We start from the raw sequence: 17,841 nt of genomic DNA on the forward strand, positions 1-17,841 counted from the left end.
AGGATAGGTCCATCAATGGCTATTAGCCAAGATGGTCGGGGATGTAACCCCAGGCTCCGGCTGTCCCTAGCCTCTGACTGCCAGAAGCCAGGAGGTAAAATTGTCCTGTTCTGTACACTCCCCCTGAAGCTCTGGGACTGGCCACTGTCGGCAGACAGGACACTGGGCTGGATGGACCATCGGTCTGACCTAGTCTGGCCGTTCTTATAAAAATCTTCTAAAGATCTGGGATGAAAACCGGGGGGGAGGAAAACTCTGCTCCTCTGGCACAATGGACCATTCCACCCTAAGGGTAAAGGTTGTCTGTGCAGACGACAGAGCTTTCTTAGAGGCCAGCCCAAGACTATAGAATGAACTCCCCCCAGGAACAAAGGCCCATCACAAACCTCCCCACCTTCCACGCTGAGTGCATGGCACATTTCTTTGGCTTCTCAAACATATGGCAGCACGTGTCTATTATTTTAAAAGAAATCCAAGAGACTGCAGTGAACATACTTCTCCCCTGGGGGGCAGGATGAAAGAACAAACACATGACGGATGTTAGACACCGTTGCCTGAGGCACTGTTGGAAGGCCCTCAGATACTGTGGCGATGAGAACGTACATGGAATAGAATAGGAGTATGACACTGGACGACACCTTGGGGTTTTGCTAATGAACTTACACTAAATAACAGCTATGCAAATGTGGCACACACCTGGCAGCATCTGACAAAAGTTCCGTAATACTTATTTGTATTACTCTGCCTACGTTTGCCTTTGGTGCGTCTGAGTCTTTGGTCACAGTGTTGGGGCTTCTAGCTCCCTTCTCGGTGTGGGCAGGGGTCCCAATGCTGTGGGGAGCACATGCCAGCTCTTCTTCTACTCCCCATCCCCACGGGGACCCTGGCCACCCCCAGGGAGAGGCACAGGAAGCCCCTTCACCATCCCCACTTGCTGCAGTTGGGTGTGTGTGGGGGGGGTAATGTAAATGGGGTGGCTGTGACTTCCTCCTGTCCCCTTGCATAAGGCTAGGTGTGGCCTCTCCCTCCATGCCCCTTCCAATCTTCCCCTCCTTCCTGTTATAAAGTAGGGAAGCGAAATCCCCAGAGAGAAGCAGATTTTTGATGGGAGAGAGAGAAATCTTTCTTTTCCCTACTGGCCCCTCTCTACCTCCTAAAATACCAGCACTTCTGCCAGTTCAAACAGCAATTCTAAAACCCCATGCAAACACACAGGGATCTCCAATTCACACTGCAGCAAACCTCCCCCCCCCTCAATCTAGCCCCCATACCTCTTCATAGGGCATGTGGTTCCTGCTCTTTTCCTGGAGCATCTGCCTTTCTGCTCCAGCTGCTGTCCTCCCGGGGGGCATCAGTGGCAGGCTCTTCTGCTCTCAGAGGCCCAGGGGTAGGGCTGTCAGTGCCAAGAGTCCTGTATTAGAAGGGACCTCACATTCCTTATTTAAATAAAAATCGCTTGCCCACTCCTAAGTCAGTACAGGATGTTTTTTATCCCATGTTTCAACCAGGGCGGTCCAGCATGTCACTCTGACAAGAAATCTAGGCTGGAGTGGTCCTCTGGCACTTTACTTTGCAACGTGCCAGGCTTTGGCAACGTGACCCGACACATGAGGTCACAACGGCACTCAAATTTAGCCCAACCACCGCTGGGCCGCCCCTGGGAGTTGCCCCCATTGAAATTGGAAGTGCCACCCCTGCTGGCTGCAGCGAAGTCTCCTCCAGCTGCTGCGTTTCTCCAGTCCACACCCCTTCTGCCAACCCCCCACCCCTGGCAGGGCACAGCTCTATAGTAGGTGGAGATGAGCAACCGCAGCCTCCCACTTCACTCCAGGAGGCACAGTGACTGCCTGGCCCGGTGCCTGGGGCTCTGGGTTCTCTGCAGCACCAGAGCTGGAGACAGCGGTGCTGGCCCTGGGCAAGGCATGGGGAGGAGAAGTCAAGCCCAGGGACATTAGAGGGCTGTCCCATATTTCTGAAATACAGCATTGGCAGCCCTACCCAAGGGTGTGAGGGCAGCATCAGGACCCACTTCGCTCCCTGGCGGGCATGGGAGAGAGGGAGAGGCCTACAGCAGCAGGCTCTGAGCTCCAGCCCTGAGGCAATGGGACAGAGGAAGAGGGAACTATTGCAGTGATGAAGGAGGAGGCTACCCCTCAGCCCTGACTGCATGTACCTCCTAGCAGGCCTGTCAGTACTCATCTGCCCCAGTGATTCCTCAGCTAGGTTTGGTGTGGGAGCAACTCGATCTAGGAGGATCTCCTGAAACAAGCTGCTTCCCTCTCCCTGCTGATAGGCTCTGAACCCTGGTGTAAACACGCCCTCTAATTAGCTGGCTCTCCAGTCCAGGGCCAGACCTGTAGCTGGCACCCTGCTTCAGGAAATTAACCCCTTCCCAGCCTGAACTAGCAACAGGGGCATGCAGCCGGTGGCACAGATATTTTGGATGAGCAGCCCTGGCTAAGTCACTGTTGTACTGTTTGTTGGGTGTGCTTGGGGCAGGAATTTTCACGTTTCCACGAGGAAATTCAGCCGATGTATGAGAGATTGCTGAACAACAGAAAGGAATGGAAGGCTCTTGGTGATGAGTATGATGCAAAAATGAAAGTGCTGGAAGAAGAGAAGAAAAAAGAGGAGGAAAAAATGGCTGCAAAGCAAGGTCAGAAATACTTAAAATTTTAATACCTCAGAATCTACTCCTATGGCTAACTCCCCTACCCCACCAGCCCCCTGTGTAAATTAATTTCTCCAAACCCCCAGCTCTTCCCACACCTGTGAATTTAGTCCAGTAGTTAAAGCAAAGGGTTGGATACAGGGGAAATCCTCAACCTGAGTTGGGCCTATGACTCACTCTGTCAAGGTCATAATAGTGAATGGCTTCAAAACATACACTTGACATCTCAGACGGTTACACACCTCCAGAAAGGCCATCTGCATAAACTCCTCAGTGGAGGAGATCTCCTGTGGTAATGGGCGGGTTAACACCTGTAAGGCGAGATCAACACACAGTGTGGCAAATCGTGCTGAACACTGCTGATCCTTGTCTGCACTTGCAACTCAGCCAAGTCTGTTGTCCGCACTGAGTCAGCTTTGTAGTGTAGTGAGTCTGGGGGGGGAGGACACGAGCTTGAGAATACAGAGGCTGTGGCTAACATGCTGCCTAATGGGCCAAAGGAAAAACAATGAACTCACTAGAAATAAGATGAAGCATTGCAGTTACTCCCAAGTGTACCCTTCTAGCCAAACTTTTGCTGATCATAAGACTAGTTATTACAGCTTCCAATGAAGGTTGTGGAGTCCCCATCATTGGAAGCTTTCAAAAACAAGTTGGACAAAGTACACCTGCCAGAGATGGTCTAGGTTTACTTGGTCCTGCCACAGCATGGGGGGGTTGGACTTGATGACTTTTTGAGGTCCCTTCCAGCCCTCCATTGCTAGGATTCTATGCATGCAGATGGTTTGGTTTTAAGGTTTTTTCCCTGGGCCCAGCCCAATTCCCATTTAAGTCAATGGGAACTGGACTGAGGCCTTCATTCTTAATACATTTTTGTGGTTAAGACAAGACCATTCATGTCTGAGATTGTCTCCACCTCAGACAAGGCACTGCCCTCTTGAGAAAGGCAGTCAGGGAGATCATTATCCTGAAGCATTTTGGAGCAAGAACTGTTTTGTGTAGAAAACGGCTCTGAGCACATTGGTAGCACGTCAGAATATCTAGGAATTTATACCAGCTTCCTCACTGAGAGCCTTCCAAGGGTTAAAATGTAAAATGACTCAGTTAAAGACTAAAGGATTTCAAATTACAGTGGGTTTATAGCAGCTGCAAATGTATCTCTAATTACTTGTTTCCTCTCATACAGCCGCTATGATGACAACTTGCAATGGAGGAACAACTCCCCCATCTAGAATCTGTTGTATCATTTAAACCTATTTCTGCTGGCATATGAACTACACACCCTGGGAAAGATCTTGTAAGAGAAAAAAGTTCCAGTGTACAAATAGAAATTCTTGATTTAACCCTTTAATTACCTAAACTGGGCTTGTCACCTAGCCATGGAAGGGCCTAGTTTTGTTTACCTGACCCATGTGAGCACCCTTACTGAGGACAATGAGCCAAATTCTGCCCTCTTTCTCACTCCATACAATGCCACTGAAGTCACTGTGTTGTACCGTTTAAGACAGGGCAAAATTTGGTCCCATGAATCTACTTGCATGACTAATGGCTGTAGCATATGTCCTGAAGTCTGAATTCCCCCTTCCCTACTCCAAACCCCCATGCATATATTTACAGGGTCAGATGGATGGTGAACGGACTTTGTGCCCAATTCAACTGTGATTTACCTAGCGTGCATCCAGAGGTTACATGCTGGGTAAATTGAGGCAGAATTAACTCCTTGAATGTATCTTGCAGGACCACATGGACAAGCCAGCAATATGTAAAAGGGTCAGATCCATTCATCTTATAGGGAGAAAGATTCCCTTTATCCAAACATTTATGCTGAGATTCTCATCTCAGTTACGCTGGTACAGCTATGGAGTTATTCCATTGATGCCCCTACAGCTGAGTTCAGAATGTGGGCTTTCACCTAGAACAGTGAATCAGAGCACAAGAGTGTGTTAACAATAGAACTGTTAAATCATCTGTCCTTCTCACACATCCATAAACTTTATCTTTTGAAGGAATTGAGCCAAATTCAGATCTGGTCTAAACAATTGCAACTCCACTGAAGCCAAAGAAACACCCATGAGGACAAGAATAATTCTGTAGCAGGGTTTGAATAGTATGCAGTCAATGCTACATGGGGCCACACATTGCAGGATGAGGATAAAACAAAATATCGAAAAGCTGCTCATTCCCTGAGCATGATCAGTTTTGTGCACGGAATGAGGCAGGGATCCTGGGGAAAACATAGCATGTGATCATGTAATGAGAGTGTGTGTCAATGCATAGGCACAAGGGCACTAAATTAAAGTTGCAAAAGCAACCTTAATTCTGGCATTCCTTGAGTGTGTGACTTTGCAACATTCATATTATTTTAATATAGTTTGTTCATAATGTAACCTGCCTGACCAAAAAGTAGGCCTATTTTGATCAAAATTATGGAAAAGAATATGATCAAGCTTGGGGTAGATGCTACAATTAGACCTCTTTCTGGTTTTGGAATATCCCCCATTGTTGTTTGCAGTGTTGATCCCAGGATATTAGAGACACAAGGTAGGTGAGAGAATACCTAGAAGTTGGTCCAATAAAATATATTCCCTTACCCACATATCTACACCAGCAACACCATTACAGGACCTAACCAGATCAGCTACAACATCACCAGCTCATTCACCTGCACGTCCACCAATGTTATATATGCCATCATGTGCCAGCAATGCCCCTCTGCTATGTACATTGGCCAAACTGGACAGTCACTACGCAAGAGGATAAATGGACACAAGTCAGATATCAGGAATGGCAATATACAAAAACCTGTAGGAGAACACTTCAACCTCCCTGGCCACACAATAGCAGATGTAAAGGTAGCCATCTTACAGCAAAAAAACATCAGGACCAGACTCCAAAGAGAAACTGCTGAGCTCCAGTTCATTTGCAAATTTGACACCATCAGATCAGGATTAAACAAAGACTGTGAATGGCTATCCAACTACAGGTTTCCGAGTAGCAGCCGTGTTAGTCTGTATCCACAAAAAGAACAGGAGTACTTGTGGCACCTTAGAGACTAACAAATTTATTAGAGCATAAGCTTTCGTGGGCTACAGCCCACTTCTTCGGATGCATATAGAGTGGAACATATATTGAGGAGATATATATATACACACATACAGAGAGCATGAACAGGTGGGAGTTGTCTTACCAACTCTGAGAGGCCAATTAAGTAAGAGAAAAAAACTTTTGAAGTGATAATCAAGATAGCTCGATAAGAAGTGTGAGAATACTTACAAGGGGAGATACATTCAATGTTTGTAATGACTCAGCCATTCCCAGTCCTTATTCAATCCTGAGTTGATTGTATCTAGTTTGCATATCAATTCCAGCGCAGCAGTCTCTCATTGGAGTCTGTTTTTGAAGTTTTTCTGTTGTAAGATAGCCACCCGCAGGTCTGTCATTGAATGGCCAGACAGGTTAAAGTGTTCTCCCACTGGTTTTTGAGTATTATGATTCCTGATGTCAGATTTGTGTCCATTAATTCTTTTGCGTAGAGATTGCGGGTGGCTATCTTACAACAGAAAAACTTCAAAAACAGACTCCAAGGAGAGACTGCTGAGCTGGAATTGATATGCAAACTAGATACAATCAACTCAGGATTGAATAAGGACTGGGAATGGCTGAGCCATTACAAACATTGAATCTATCTCCCCTTGTAAGTATTCTCACACTTCTTATCGAACTGTCTGTACTGAGCCATCTTGATTATCACTTCAGAAGTTTTTTTCTCTTACTTAATTGGCCTCTCAGAGTTGGTAAGACAACTCCCACCTGTTCATGCTCTCTGTATGTGTGTATATATATCTCCTCAATATATGTTCCACTCTATATGCATCCAAAGAAGTGGGCTATAGCCCACGAAAGCTTATGCTCTAATAAATTTGTTAGTCTCTAAGGTGCCACAAGTACTCCTGTTCTTTTTATCCAACTACAGAAGCAGTTTCTCCTCCCTTGGTGTTCACACCTCAACTGCTAGCAGAGCACCTCACCCTCCCTGATTGAACTAACCTCGTTATCTCCATACTGATTTATACCTGCCTCTGGAAATTTCCATTACTTGCGTCTGATGAAGTGGGCATTCACCCATGAAAGCTTATGCTCCAATACTTCTGTTAGTCTTAAAGGTGCCACAGGACCCTCTGTTGCTTTTTACAGATTCAGACTAACACGGCTACCCCTCTGATACTTACCCACCTTGTTTCTTTGGGACACCCCTGCATTCCCCAACACCTCTGAAATGCTGACAGCTGAATTAGAGAAACAAATTCTAACGTGGCTTCAGAGTGGTCTGTGCAGCCACACTTACAAGAACACGGCAAAGGAAATGATAGGGGAAGGATGTAAGGAGATATCCTGCTCTCCTCTCCTCTTATTCAAGGTCACTCCCCCCCCAGCCCCTTTCACACAAGTCACTGTTTTATGAGAGATTTACTATAGTTAAGTCTTGTTCTGTTAGCTTTTCTAAAAATAAATAAATAAACCTACCACCTTGATACTCTTGTCACCTCCCATGCTTTTACACTTGTGACTCACTTACATCTATAGCTACTCCTAACTGAAGAGAAAGGAGAATTGGGTCCACAATGATCTCTGATTCTCATTGAACGTCAGTAATGCCTAATTTACACCAGTGAAGGAGACTGGCTGTTTTTGTTTTTGTTTTTTTTATAAAGGTATATGCTCTGTATATTTATTCCTTTATTTTCACCTTCCCATTTTGTGGTAACCCTTCCCCGCCCCCGGAATTCAGGTTTCCAATTTCTCTCATCACTCTCATTTCCCACCATAAATCCTCCCCCTCTCTTTTCTCATCTTCCCCCACTCTGTCACAACCTTTCTGCTCCATCCCAATGCATACTCAGAGGTATTGCCCTCTGCTACAGCAAAGAATAGGATACAGAAATCCCTCTTCCCCTACCTCAGTGCTCCCCCAACTTTTCACATCACACGCCCCCAGGAACCGTGATCAGGAACCAGGGCCAGGAGCGGGGCTGTGGCTCCTGGGGGAGGGATGGACAGGGGTAAGAGGGCAGAGGCTGGGGCCAGAGCTGCTGGGGGGTGGGGCCATGGCCAGAGCAGAAGGTGGGGAGGGAGCACCACCCAGCCGCTGCCACCCCCCCAGAACATTCCTCGGCATGCCCCACAGTTTGGGGAACACTGCCCTAGCCTCATGTAAGAGAGGAAACACATCCTGCCCCCAAAGGGAAAGGCACAGAGCTAAGTCTTGAGACAAGGTGGTCTGAGCACAGCTCTAACATACAAGTGTTGGGTTTACAGGCACTCATACTATTATTTCTGTGTTAGTTTGCTATTAAATTGTGTTCAACAAGCATAGGTTATTCAGGCAGCACTGTGGCCTAAATATGTTCAATGTATGTTTATTGAAAGCAAGGGAATTCATCTACATTTACAGTGGTTATCTAAACAATATAATGCCTCTCTGCAGAAGACAGACAGTACAGCAAAAAAGGCAGGGAGTTAACAGCAAAAGTTAAATTTTGCTCAGTTGCCTTATTCTCAGCACGTTAGCCACACCTTGCAGTGAAGGAAGCAGGAATCTGCAAGAATAAGAGGGTGATTAGCAGATTCATTAATGCTTATGCATCAGTAGATAGCTAAAGTGCTGAAGACAATATTTAGTCTGATATTTCCCAGTTATGTTCAAATTTCCTTATGTGGCTGTTCTTACAGATATACTAGAGTACTGGCTCTCCAAAACAGATACTTTAAACTGAAGGTGACCGCACTCCATAGTTCACAGCAGCACTGGAAGTATGTCTTTTTCAGAAAGTAAATTAGCATTAAATGTCAATTGATTTGAAGTGTAAATGGCAAGTCCTTTCAGCTGTTTCCCCGGCCCCCACCACCCTCTCAATCTTTTATTAGGTGAACTTTTGACATGAAAAGAGTTTAACATCAGATGTTCACTTTAAGAGATAGGTAGTTATACTGATAGCCATACGTTAGATCAAATCCTGATATGGTTGTACCAAAAAAAAAAAAAAGGTAGTGATCTTGAAAATATTAAACACTTTATACACTAGGCTAAACATTTAATCCATTGGGTGTTTACAGGTGTTAATTTTTTCCTAATGGTGGACCTAACTTAAGAGTAAAAAGAAACTGAATACAAGACCCCAAGTTGACACTGTTCAGTCCATAACAGTTACAGATGCAAAGTTTCCTGAGTTAGACTGTAAGATATGCCCATTACAATGTTAAGTATCTGAAGGGTAGCCATGTTTGTTACTTTTTACAGATCCAGACTAAGAGTCCTGTGGCACCTTATAGACTAACAGATGTATTGGAGCATAAGCTTTCGTGGGTGAATGCGTCTGACGAAGTGGGTATTCACCCACGAAAGCTTATGCTCCAATACATCTATTAGTCTATAAGGTGCCACCGGACTCTATGTTGCCCATTACAATGTTGTCTCTTTTGATTTACTCATTAGAAAAAACTCATTTTCAAGACAGTTTTAGAAACACCCATCACTCAGTAACGTAATGAGAACTGTGTCTTCCCAACAGGCAGTCCAATCTGATGTTTGACACTGGAAAAGCAGTTCTGAATTTGAATACATGGTTAAATACAGGAGTTGTAGGCTTATGCTGTAGCAATGATTTTAACCATGGTTAAACTGGCTTTCACCCATCAAGTCAGAGCCACAATTAGTGACTTTACATTTTTAGACATGTTGGGGTCACTTTAGCATGAGGGATGTTATTGATTCGTTACCAGATACACAAGGAAATATCTGCTTCTTCCTACATTACATCAATACCTCTTACTTGTACTTTGTATAATATATGCAAAAATCAATGAATTAATATGGTTCACAAGTATTTATTGATAGAAACAGTAAATATAGTGCTTAAATGAACTTAACATAGCTAATTCAAGGCTTCAGATTTTGCTGAAGAAGATGAAAATGAGGTCCAATGCAATTTGTTCATTTCAGTATAGAGTCCTCACTGGCTGAAAGGGAATAAAGAGAGTCAGGTTAACTCACTGCTAATGTTTCAAAGTTTCAAATACAGACATTCCCAAACTGTAGTCTGCATAGCAAATTGGGCCACATGCTGCTGACTCTCTTCACTTCTAGTAGCTAACCTGCATTCAGTGAAGCTAATAATATATGGAAAAGTAAGTATTTAATGCAAGTAACTGTTCTACTTACCACAGGGATGTTAGGCAACTGTTAATGGGAAGCAAGCAGTTTACCGATCTTCCCATTCTCAATTACGTAATCCATTATATACTTTATGAAAATGAAGGACCCTACCGTAAGAAAAGAGTCTGGTAACCTCTGTACGAATAAAATGTGCGAGGTTTCAAGATTCATGTTCAGTCTCTCTGAAGGCGTTGCTGCTCCCAGGAACGCACTTTAACCAAATTTAAATTTTGTGTACCTAAATTTCCATACAAGTCCCATTAATTTAATTTTTAAGTAGGCTGTTCCACAGCCAAGGCCAACCAACAGAGTCTGCAAGTGTTAAAAATAATTTTATGTAACCATTCCATTACTGTCTCTACATCCAGAACCTGAGAAGTAATTTGTGTTATTACACCAATAAGTCAAAACGGACCTAGCAGCTTCTCCCTAATATTTAGAGCCCATTCTGAGCTGGCATAATATAGATGAGAGAAGACAGTTAAGTCTTGCGGGCAAAATTTCAGCTGATACTTTAATATCTGGGGCTTATTAGTACAGACTTAATATGAAGTGAAAACAGACACAGAATGAGAAGGATCTTGCCATCATCTAGTTCAGCCTGTCCTCTAATAAAAATCTTCCCAAAGAGACTCTTCTTCCAATGAAAAGACTCAAAGTTTGTATATTTTATTCTCCTTACTTTAAATTAAATAGGATTTATAAAACTATTTGCCTGTAATATAAAGACTCACTATTGAGTACTTGAAAATAACTACCGGTAGTTTGTCACCATTTCTGTTGTTTAGGACTGTACTATACAGTGTTTGCATTGTGTTTCAGCTTGTACAACTATATTAAAATAGGTTTTTTTTCTGGTAATCATGCACTAACACAATGATGTCTGTATTTTCTACCATGCTGGTATTAGTTTTAATAAAGACATTTCAATGAAAAGCCATATATGAAAACATTTTCATCCATGTTCATCTAAGCCACTTGACAGTGTCTCTTTATTTATATAAAAAAAAAAGCATTTATGTTCAAACAGTGTTTTTTGAGGTACTTTTAGGGCACAGAAAGGGTATGCTAATATTTAAAAAAATACCTTCTGCCAGTTCTTTCGCAATTCGTTCCAATTCTTCACGCTTCTTTTTCTCTTCATTCTCTATTCTCCTTTCCTCTTCAGCAACAGGCTTTAGGTAGTCTGTCATTGAACGAAAATGTTATGTATCCATAACCTTTTATCTAAGGCACTCTACACATAAGAGTTTTAGAAACTACCTGCTCAACGGGAAGAAAGAAAAAAAAATCTCGCTTGGGCAGCAGGACTTGGAAAATTTGCATACAACTGACTCCAGTTTTAAGTTAATTATCACTAAACACTTTAGAATTTTGCATCTTCAAGTCAGTGAAGAAATATATTTCATCTTCCACAAGTGAAAACACTTTTTGCAAGAAGCAGCAAGTATTTCAGGTCTACCCCAGGCATTTAATGCAGCTTCATCATCCTAAGACTGAAGGACTTTGACCTTGTATACTTCTTTGCACCAGTGCAAAAATCTTGTGTAGACGTACTATACTGGTGTAAAACTACATTAACTCTTTACACCAGTGCAGCATATGTACACTAGGAGTTTATACTGGATCAGCTATACTGGTGCAACCAACCCAACCCCCTTCTGACAACAAAAATTACTATACAACCCCAGGAGGGGAACCAAAGCCTGAGCCCACCCGAGTCCCACCGTCCCAGGCGGGTGTGTGTGTGGGGAGAGCGGGGGGGAAGGGCCAGGGCAAAGGGCTTCAGCCCCGGGGGGGGGGGGGGGGGGGGGGGGGCGCTGTAACCTGAGCCCTGCTGCCCAGGCTGAAGCCCTCCGGCTCGGGCTTTGGCCTAGGGCCCCAGCAAGTCTAATTCCAGCCCTGGCAAGCCCATTAAAAAGGGTTTGAGAACAGTTTGAGAACTGCTGACTTAGGGCACACAAAGCCTCAACAGTGCTGTTGACGACTTATTCTCTTCCATTTTCCCTTTCTTTTTGTGAAAGAGTGACTTAACTAAGATAAAAAACTGATTTAGTCAGAGTGGTTCAATCCCCTATTGCAGACAGCTTTGCACAGGTTGCTCAAATGCCAATCGCTGATTGGCCAGTGATAACAGCCTCCCTCACCAGTTAGGTTTTCAAACAAGCACCTTTGTGCTATTCTCCTATACTGCCCTTGGGAGAAGCTTCCTGGAAAAAAAAAAAAAAAAAAAACTTCAAAGCTACCTCATATTCTTCCTTCAGGCTCTTCTTTGCCATGTCTACAAGAAGCTTGCTGTGCTCAAACCGATGCCCATCAAGCTGGCCAATACTGTCTCATTGTTTCCTCCTACTCCCCTGCCTGTGTGTATATTCATCTGCTGTTGAGTGTTTTATACTTAAATCGTAAGCTCCCAGGGGCAGGAGCCATCTTTTATTCTGGGTTTGTCTAGCTTCAACTTCCAGCCATTGGATCTTGTTACTAAGCGCTATGATAATACAAAGATGTTTTTACCAAAACAAGCTATACCAATACACACACATTCATACCAGGGTAACTGTGCCCATCCCAGGCGATTGTACAGATTTCACATCATTAGGGGTTTTTTTTTAAACCCATTTAGTTAAATCAGTGGGTAGACAAATCCTTATTCCTGCTTTTAGTCAAAGCAGACTGATATGACCCTCAAATACTTGAACTACTGTCTGACCTTCAGACAGGTCATTCTTCAGCGGTACACATCACAAACTCAAATCAGCATAGAGTACCATGACAGTGCATACCTTAGATGTCTGTGTTCAGATAACGCAAACCTTGGACCCTAAATTTAACACTAACAAGAACTTTATGTACATGCCAGACAACATACTGACCAATTTCAAGGTGCCACACAAAATATATAATTAAAAGCTTAATTTTTTGTATATCCTCATGTGTGATCACTTTACTATTCAAGACATCAAACTAAGTAGACAAATTACCAATATTTAATTATACCTAATCCTTTTTCTATTGACTGGATTTAGCAAACATTAACCCAAACACACCAGCATCAATAAAGACTCAAACTTCTGACTGATAACTTACGTCATTTCAAAGTTTATTTTGTAACAAAAGTAATGGTAATAAACTGTTTTTACATTCAAGCTGAAAAGAAAAGGTGGACGGAGTAATCTCTTTATTGGACCAACTTCAGGTCACTGAAAAAGAGCGCTGGGTAGCTCAAAAGCTTGTCTATTTCACCAACAGAAGTTTGTCCAATAAAATATATTCTCTCACCCATCTTGTCTCTCTCATCTGGGATCAACACTGCAAAGAAATGAACACACAGACTTATGTCTTATTCTGCTAATTACAGTAGGAACTGATTGGTCAAAACAGACAGTCACAGAGTTTAAGGCCAGAAGGGACTAGCACATCATCTAGCCTGACCTATACATCACAGGGCACCAGACTATAGCAGGGTCTTAGATATTAGTGGCCAGTGAGTTAAATTTAATATCAAAGGGATAGCAGTGTTAGTCTGGATCTGTAAAGGCAGCAAAGAGTCCTGTAGCACCTTATAGACTAACAGACATATTGGAGCATGAGCTTTCGTGGGTGAATGCCCACTTCTTTTTGATGCATCCGAAGAAGTGGGTATTCACCCACGAAAGCTTATGCTCCAATACGTCTGTGAGTCTATAAGGTGCCACAAAACTCTTTGCTGCTTTTAAATTTAATAGTTTCTCCCGCAGCCATAAATGCAGTTTCGGCACTTACCATATCGCTTCTTCCCGTAGAGCATCCCAACCAGCAGCGCCGAGTACCTGGTGAACTGCGGAAGGAAGGAAGGAAGGAAATACTTGACTTGGCATACAGAGGGAGGCTGGTGTTCAGGCTGCAGGACAGCGGAACAAGCTGGATGGTACCTGGGCTTGGACTGAGATCCCAGGCACCCCCCCACCACCGGGCGGAGGAACAAGCACCAGCCCCGGGCTGGCCCCCGCCTTGCAGCGCGGCTCGGGAGGGTTTCCCGGACCCCGGCCCCGAGACACGAGCTAAGGCAGCGGGGGAGGGGCCGGCGCAGCCCGGTCTGGGCCGATCCCCGCCAGGCCCAGCTCTGACCTCCCCCGAGGTCACCTTCCCGCGCCCGGGTCGGCTCCGCCCCAGGGGGCTGGCAGGGCCGGGGGAGCCCGGCTCGAGCCCCGGACAACGCCCCCAGCCCCGTTACCTTGATGAGCGGCGACACCTGCACCGGGGGCACCATTTCGGCGAAACCGGAAGGAGTCGGAAATGACGCGAAAAGAGAGCCCACCCCCGCGCAGAATTATGGGAACGTGGAGGCGGACGAGTGTGTGCGTGCGCGTGCCGGAGAAGGGCGCGCGCGCGCGCGCGGTGATCCCGCGGCTCCATGTCGCAGGGGTTGCTGGGAGCGAGGGTGATGGCAACGCTCCTTTCTTGGAGCGGGTGGAGAGCGGCGCCCTGTCAGTCTGCCTAGCCCCGCCCCGCCCCGCCCCGCCCCCAGCGCCTCACAACGAGGCGGGAACCACCCCCCGCCCCTTCCCCTGCGTTTGGCGGGGAGAGCCGCCCAGAGCGGTGGCGGGGCAGCCTGGCAGAGCGAGCGCCCCGCCCAGCCCAGCCCCGCCCCGCGGGCAGAGCCGTTAGCCGCGCGCAGCGCGCGCGAGTAACGTTAGTGGGGCCACAAGGCTGCCCCTGCGGTAAAGGTGCAAACCCCGCCCCCCCCCCGAGACTTGCCCCCAGGGCCGGCCGACACCATTTTGGCACCTGAGGCGGGAGCTCAATTGAGGCCCAGAGGCCCCCTCGCTTGGGCGTAAACGTTGGAAGGGCTCAAGTCTGCCTTCTTCCCGCGCTGCTCCTCTCATGGCCCTGCGCCGCTGCCCACCCCAGTAACGGAGAACAAACAACTTAAAGTGCCTTGTTCAGAAATGTGAAGTAACACTTAACTTTCAAACGCCCGACCAGCAAATGTAACTTGCCTTGGCTGTATCGTAAACTCTGGCATTTGTATCTGTTTGAATAATCAAAGTGGTGCTTCCCGGGCCGTCTTGGTTGCCGAGATTTGAACTGCTTCCTGAAGGTCCACAGTCTGGGCCAGCGCATGCTCTGTTGAGGTGGTTGCAAGGCCGACCAGCCTCTCCTGTGTCATTGCGGAGCGTAGATGTGTTTTTATTAACTTCAGCTTGGAGAAGCTGCGTTCTCCACTGGCACCCGTTACAGGAAGTGTTAGAAGTATGCGCAGAGCAACACAAGCATTTGGAAAGAAGGTGGTCATCTTATTTGTGGACATGTATTCCAGAACAGCCTTTGGAGTTGATCCTGCTGAAATGTATCAGTTCATCACCTAAATCACTCACATCAATATCACGCATGCCATCATGTGTCAACACTGTCTCTAGTGCCCTGCCTGCATTGCTGGTGTAGGTCTTCTTCAGGTATAGTGAGGAGTTTTGGAGTATCATACAACATCCCAAATATACTGCTGTGTTCCTTGAGCTGCATGAAACGTTCTTCAACTGACTGTATTGCACAATCTAGCACCTGGTTAAAGAATTCAACTTTGAATTGTTGTTTGGGGTCTCTTATGGGATTATCCCATGCCTCGTAATCAAAATGTCTTCTTCGGTGACTCTTGTATTCTTAAATGGGTGGGAAAATAGTGTGAAGTTCCTCTGCTAACTTCTGTGCACTCTTCAGAACATTTTGAAATCCGTCATCTGACCGGTAAGACTATAGGTGTGACTTTGCTTTGTCCAATTGTTCCATTGCTCCAGATATATCAAGGTCAACACCTTGGAGTCTCTTGCTTACAATGTTTATTTCAAACAGTATGTCATGCCACAACACTAAGCCACACAGAAATTTGAAGTTATGTATATTTTTGGTGATTCCATTTCCCTCTGCCACTGTTCTCCTACGAACAATTCCTGTCATAGCATTATTCTCCATAATGCCAACTATGGCATCATCTATCTTCCCAATTTGGTGTTTGATAGGCTTTATCGCCTCCACTCGACTTTCCCATCATGTGGCACTCAGTGGTTTCAGTGTCAGAGAGGATGTTCCCAGATGTTGCTTCAAAATTTGCCATCGATGAGATGATGCAGAGAAAAATACATAGATGCTTTGAATTACATTAAAAAATTCAGCAGCCTCACTAGAAACTGATGCTGCATCACTGACCACCAAGTTCAATGAATGAGAACTGGGACAAAAAAAGCTTGAGGGTTTAACTCTCGGATCCGTGTCTGCACTCCTCTGTTCTTTCCTCTCATGTTGGCACTATTATCGTAGCCCTGACCTCTCATGTCAGCTATCGCAATTCCCGTATCTTCCAGCTTTTTAAGAAGCACATTTGTCATACCAGCTCCTGGAGTATCAGCAATGTCCATACATTCTAGAAAATGCTTTCTGACAGTCACCATTGCAGGGACATTTTCACTAGGTTCCATTGTTGTTAGAAAACGCACCATTAAAGTCATTTGTTCCGTATGGCTGATGTCAGGTGTGCAGTCCAGAATAACAGAGTAATATCTTACTGACTTCAGATCTGAAATCTTCTGTTTGACTTTTGTTGCCAGTAACTATATGATCTCATTTTGAATCGTTTTTCCAAGGTAGTGGTGTGTGTACATTTCTTGGGTGTGTGTGTACATTTCTTGGGTGGGGACTCTTCTTAGATGCTCCTGGAGTACAGCATCAAACTCAGCCATCAGCTCCACAATTTTAAGGAAGTTTCCATTGTTTGGCACATACAAGTGCCACGCAGTGCTAGGTTTTGGGTAGCAAGCATTCTCACAATGGCAATGAGCCTTTTCAGAACATTTTGCCAGTAAAGAGACTGATGCAATCTTCTCTTGATGATGATCATCTATGGTGGCCTTTAACCTTAGTCTCATCTCAAGCTCTTTCCACCTATGGAATGCTCTCTGGTGATTTGCTGCCTTCTCATGGCATGCCAGATTTCTAGCCAGATTTTTCCAGTCCTTTGTTCCTGTAGAACCCAATGTGGCTGGAACATTAGATTGGAAGAGTTTGCAACAAAAACAGTATGCAGCATTCTTGGTTTTTGAGTACATAAGCCATGGCCTCTCCACCGTGAACATTTGTGTCTATGTTTCTCAGGAGAGCTCCTTCCTGCTTAGATAGAAAAGCTTCCTTTGCTTTCTTTCTTTTTCTGAATGCTGCCCCAGAGGGGCGTTTTCTTCTTTCACTCAGGACTGCAGTTCTGTGCCAGCTATAGTGGCTCTCAACACTCATTGAAGGGGACAAATAAGCAGGCTGGTAGCAGGGCCTGAGTGAGGGAAGAGATCAGTGTCTTAAGGGCCTAACTAGCTCCTACTACTTCAGTTGACTGCCTGTTCTCCTCAAGTGGGTTCAGGGAAGCAGCAGGAAACAGGAAGCTCCCTGAGAAGCTGGTGTTAATCAGTCCAGGCTCCTGGGGGTTCCTAGAGAGGTACATAAGAGGCTCATCCTCCTCTCTCTCTCCCTGCAGCTCCTGCTGCTTTCTGTTATTCCCTCTCACCTTTTCTCCTGCCTGTCTGTTATGTCTCTTGTCCTCCTTCCACCAACACAGCACTCCACCATCTCTGTGCATCTAGAGCAGAGAGAATACATATGCACCAGCGGCAGACACAATTTTCTACACTCTGGGTCGTAGTGGCGCCCCCCCCCCCCCCAGTCTGGCACCTGAGGCGGCCGCCTCAGTTTGCCTCATGGTAGGGCTAGCCCTGCCTCCCCTGACACCCCACATGGACAGACTTACACATGCAACTGACACACACACACACCTCACACCCTTGCTACATGCACACCAGAGTCCCACCCCAAAACAACACCCCCCCGACGCTTGCACATCACACACCCACACACAAGATCTCTCATGCCTCCACATATGTGTCACACAGCAGTTTTGAGCACTGGCCTTGCAGACATCTCTGCCGTTTAGCACATTTTA

At 45.5% G+C, this 17,841-nt stretch overlaps 2 protein-coding genes across 3 annotated transcripts in view; one reads left to right on the forward strand and one right to left on the reverse strand.

Annotated features, from left to right (window-relative positions):
• PDE6B (phosphodiesterase 6B) overlaps positions 1–2,679 on the forward strand; it is a 38,027-nt gene extending 35,348 nt beyond the window's left edge. The window contains exon 21 of the mRNA XM_065405932.1: positions 2,500–2,679. Coding sequence (XP_065262004.1) covers positions 2,500–2,679 — 180 coding nt within the window. The remainder of the gene's footprint in view (positions 1–2,499) is intronic.
• Positions 2,680–8,072: 5,393 nt separating this feature from the next.
• On the reverse strand, positions 8,073–14,183 carry ATP5ME (ATP synthase membrane subunit e). Of its 2 annotated transcripts, XR_010561494.1 has the most exons (5): positions 14,098–14,183; positions 13,647–13,701; positions 10,972–11,070; positions 9,600–9,688; positions 8,073–8,268 (listed from the first exon to the last, which is right to left on the reverse strand). XR_010561494.1 is itself a non-coding variant. In XM_065406982.1 (4 exons), the coding sequence occupies exons 1-4, from the start codon at positions 14,131–14,133 to the stop codon at positions 9,663–9,665; spliced, it is 216 nt and encodes a 71-aa protein (XP_065263054.1). In that variant the 5' UTR covers positions 14,134–14,183; the 3' UTR covers positions 9,543–9,662. The 2 variants fall into 2 exon arrangements, 1 of the variants encoding a protein (XP_065263054.1); XM_065406982.1 differs by lacking the exon at positions 8,073–8,268 and having other exon boundaries at positions 9,543–9,688.
• Positions 14,184–17,841: the final 3,658 nt, after the last annotated feature.

The sequence above is a fragment of the Emys orbicularis genome, chromosome 6 (genome assembly GCF_028017835.1).
Source record: "Emys orbicularis isolate rEmyOrb1 chromosome 6, rEmyOrb1.hap1, whole genome shotgun sequence".
NCBI lineage: Eukaryota > Metazoa > Chordata > Testudines > Emydidae > Emys > Emys orbicularis.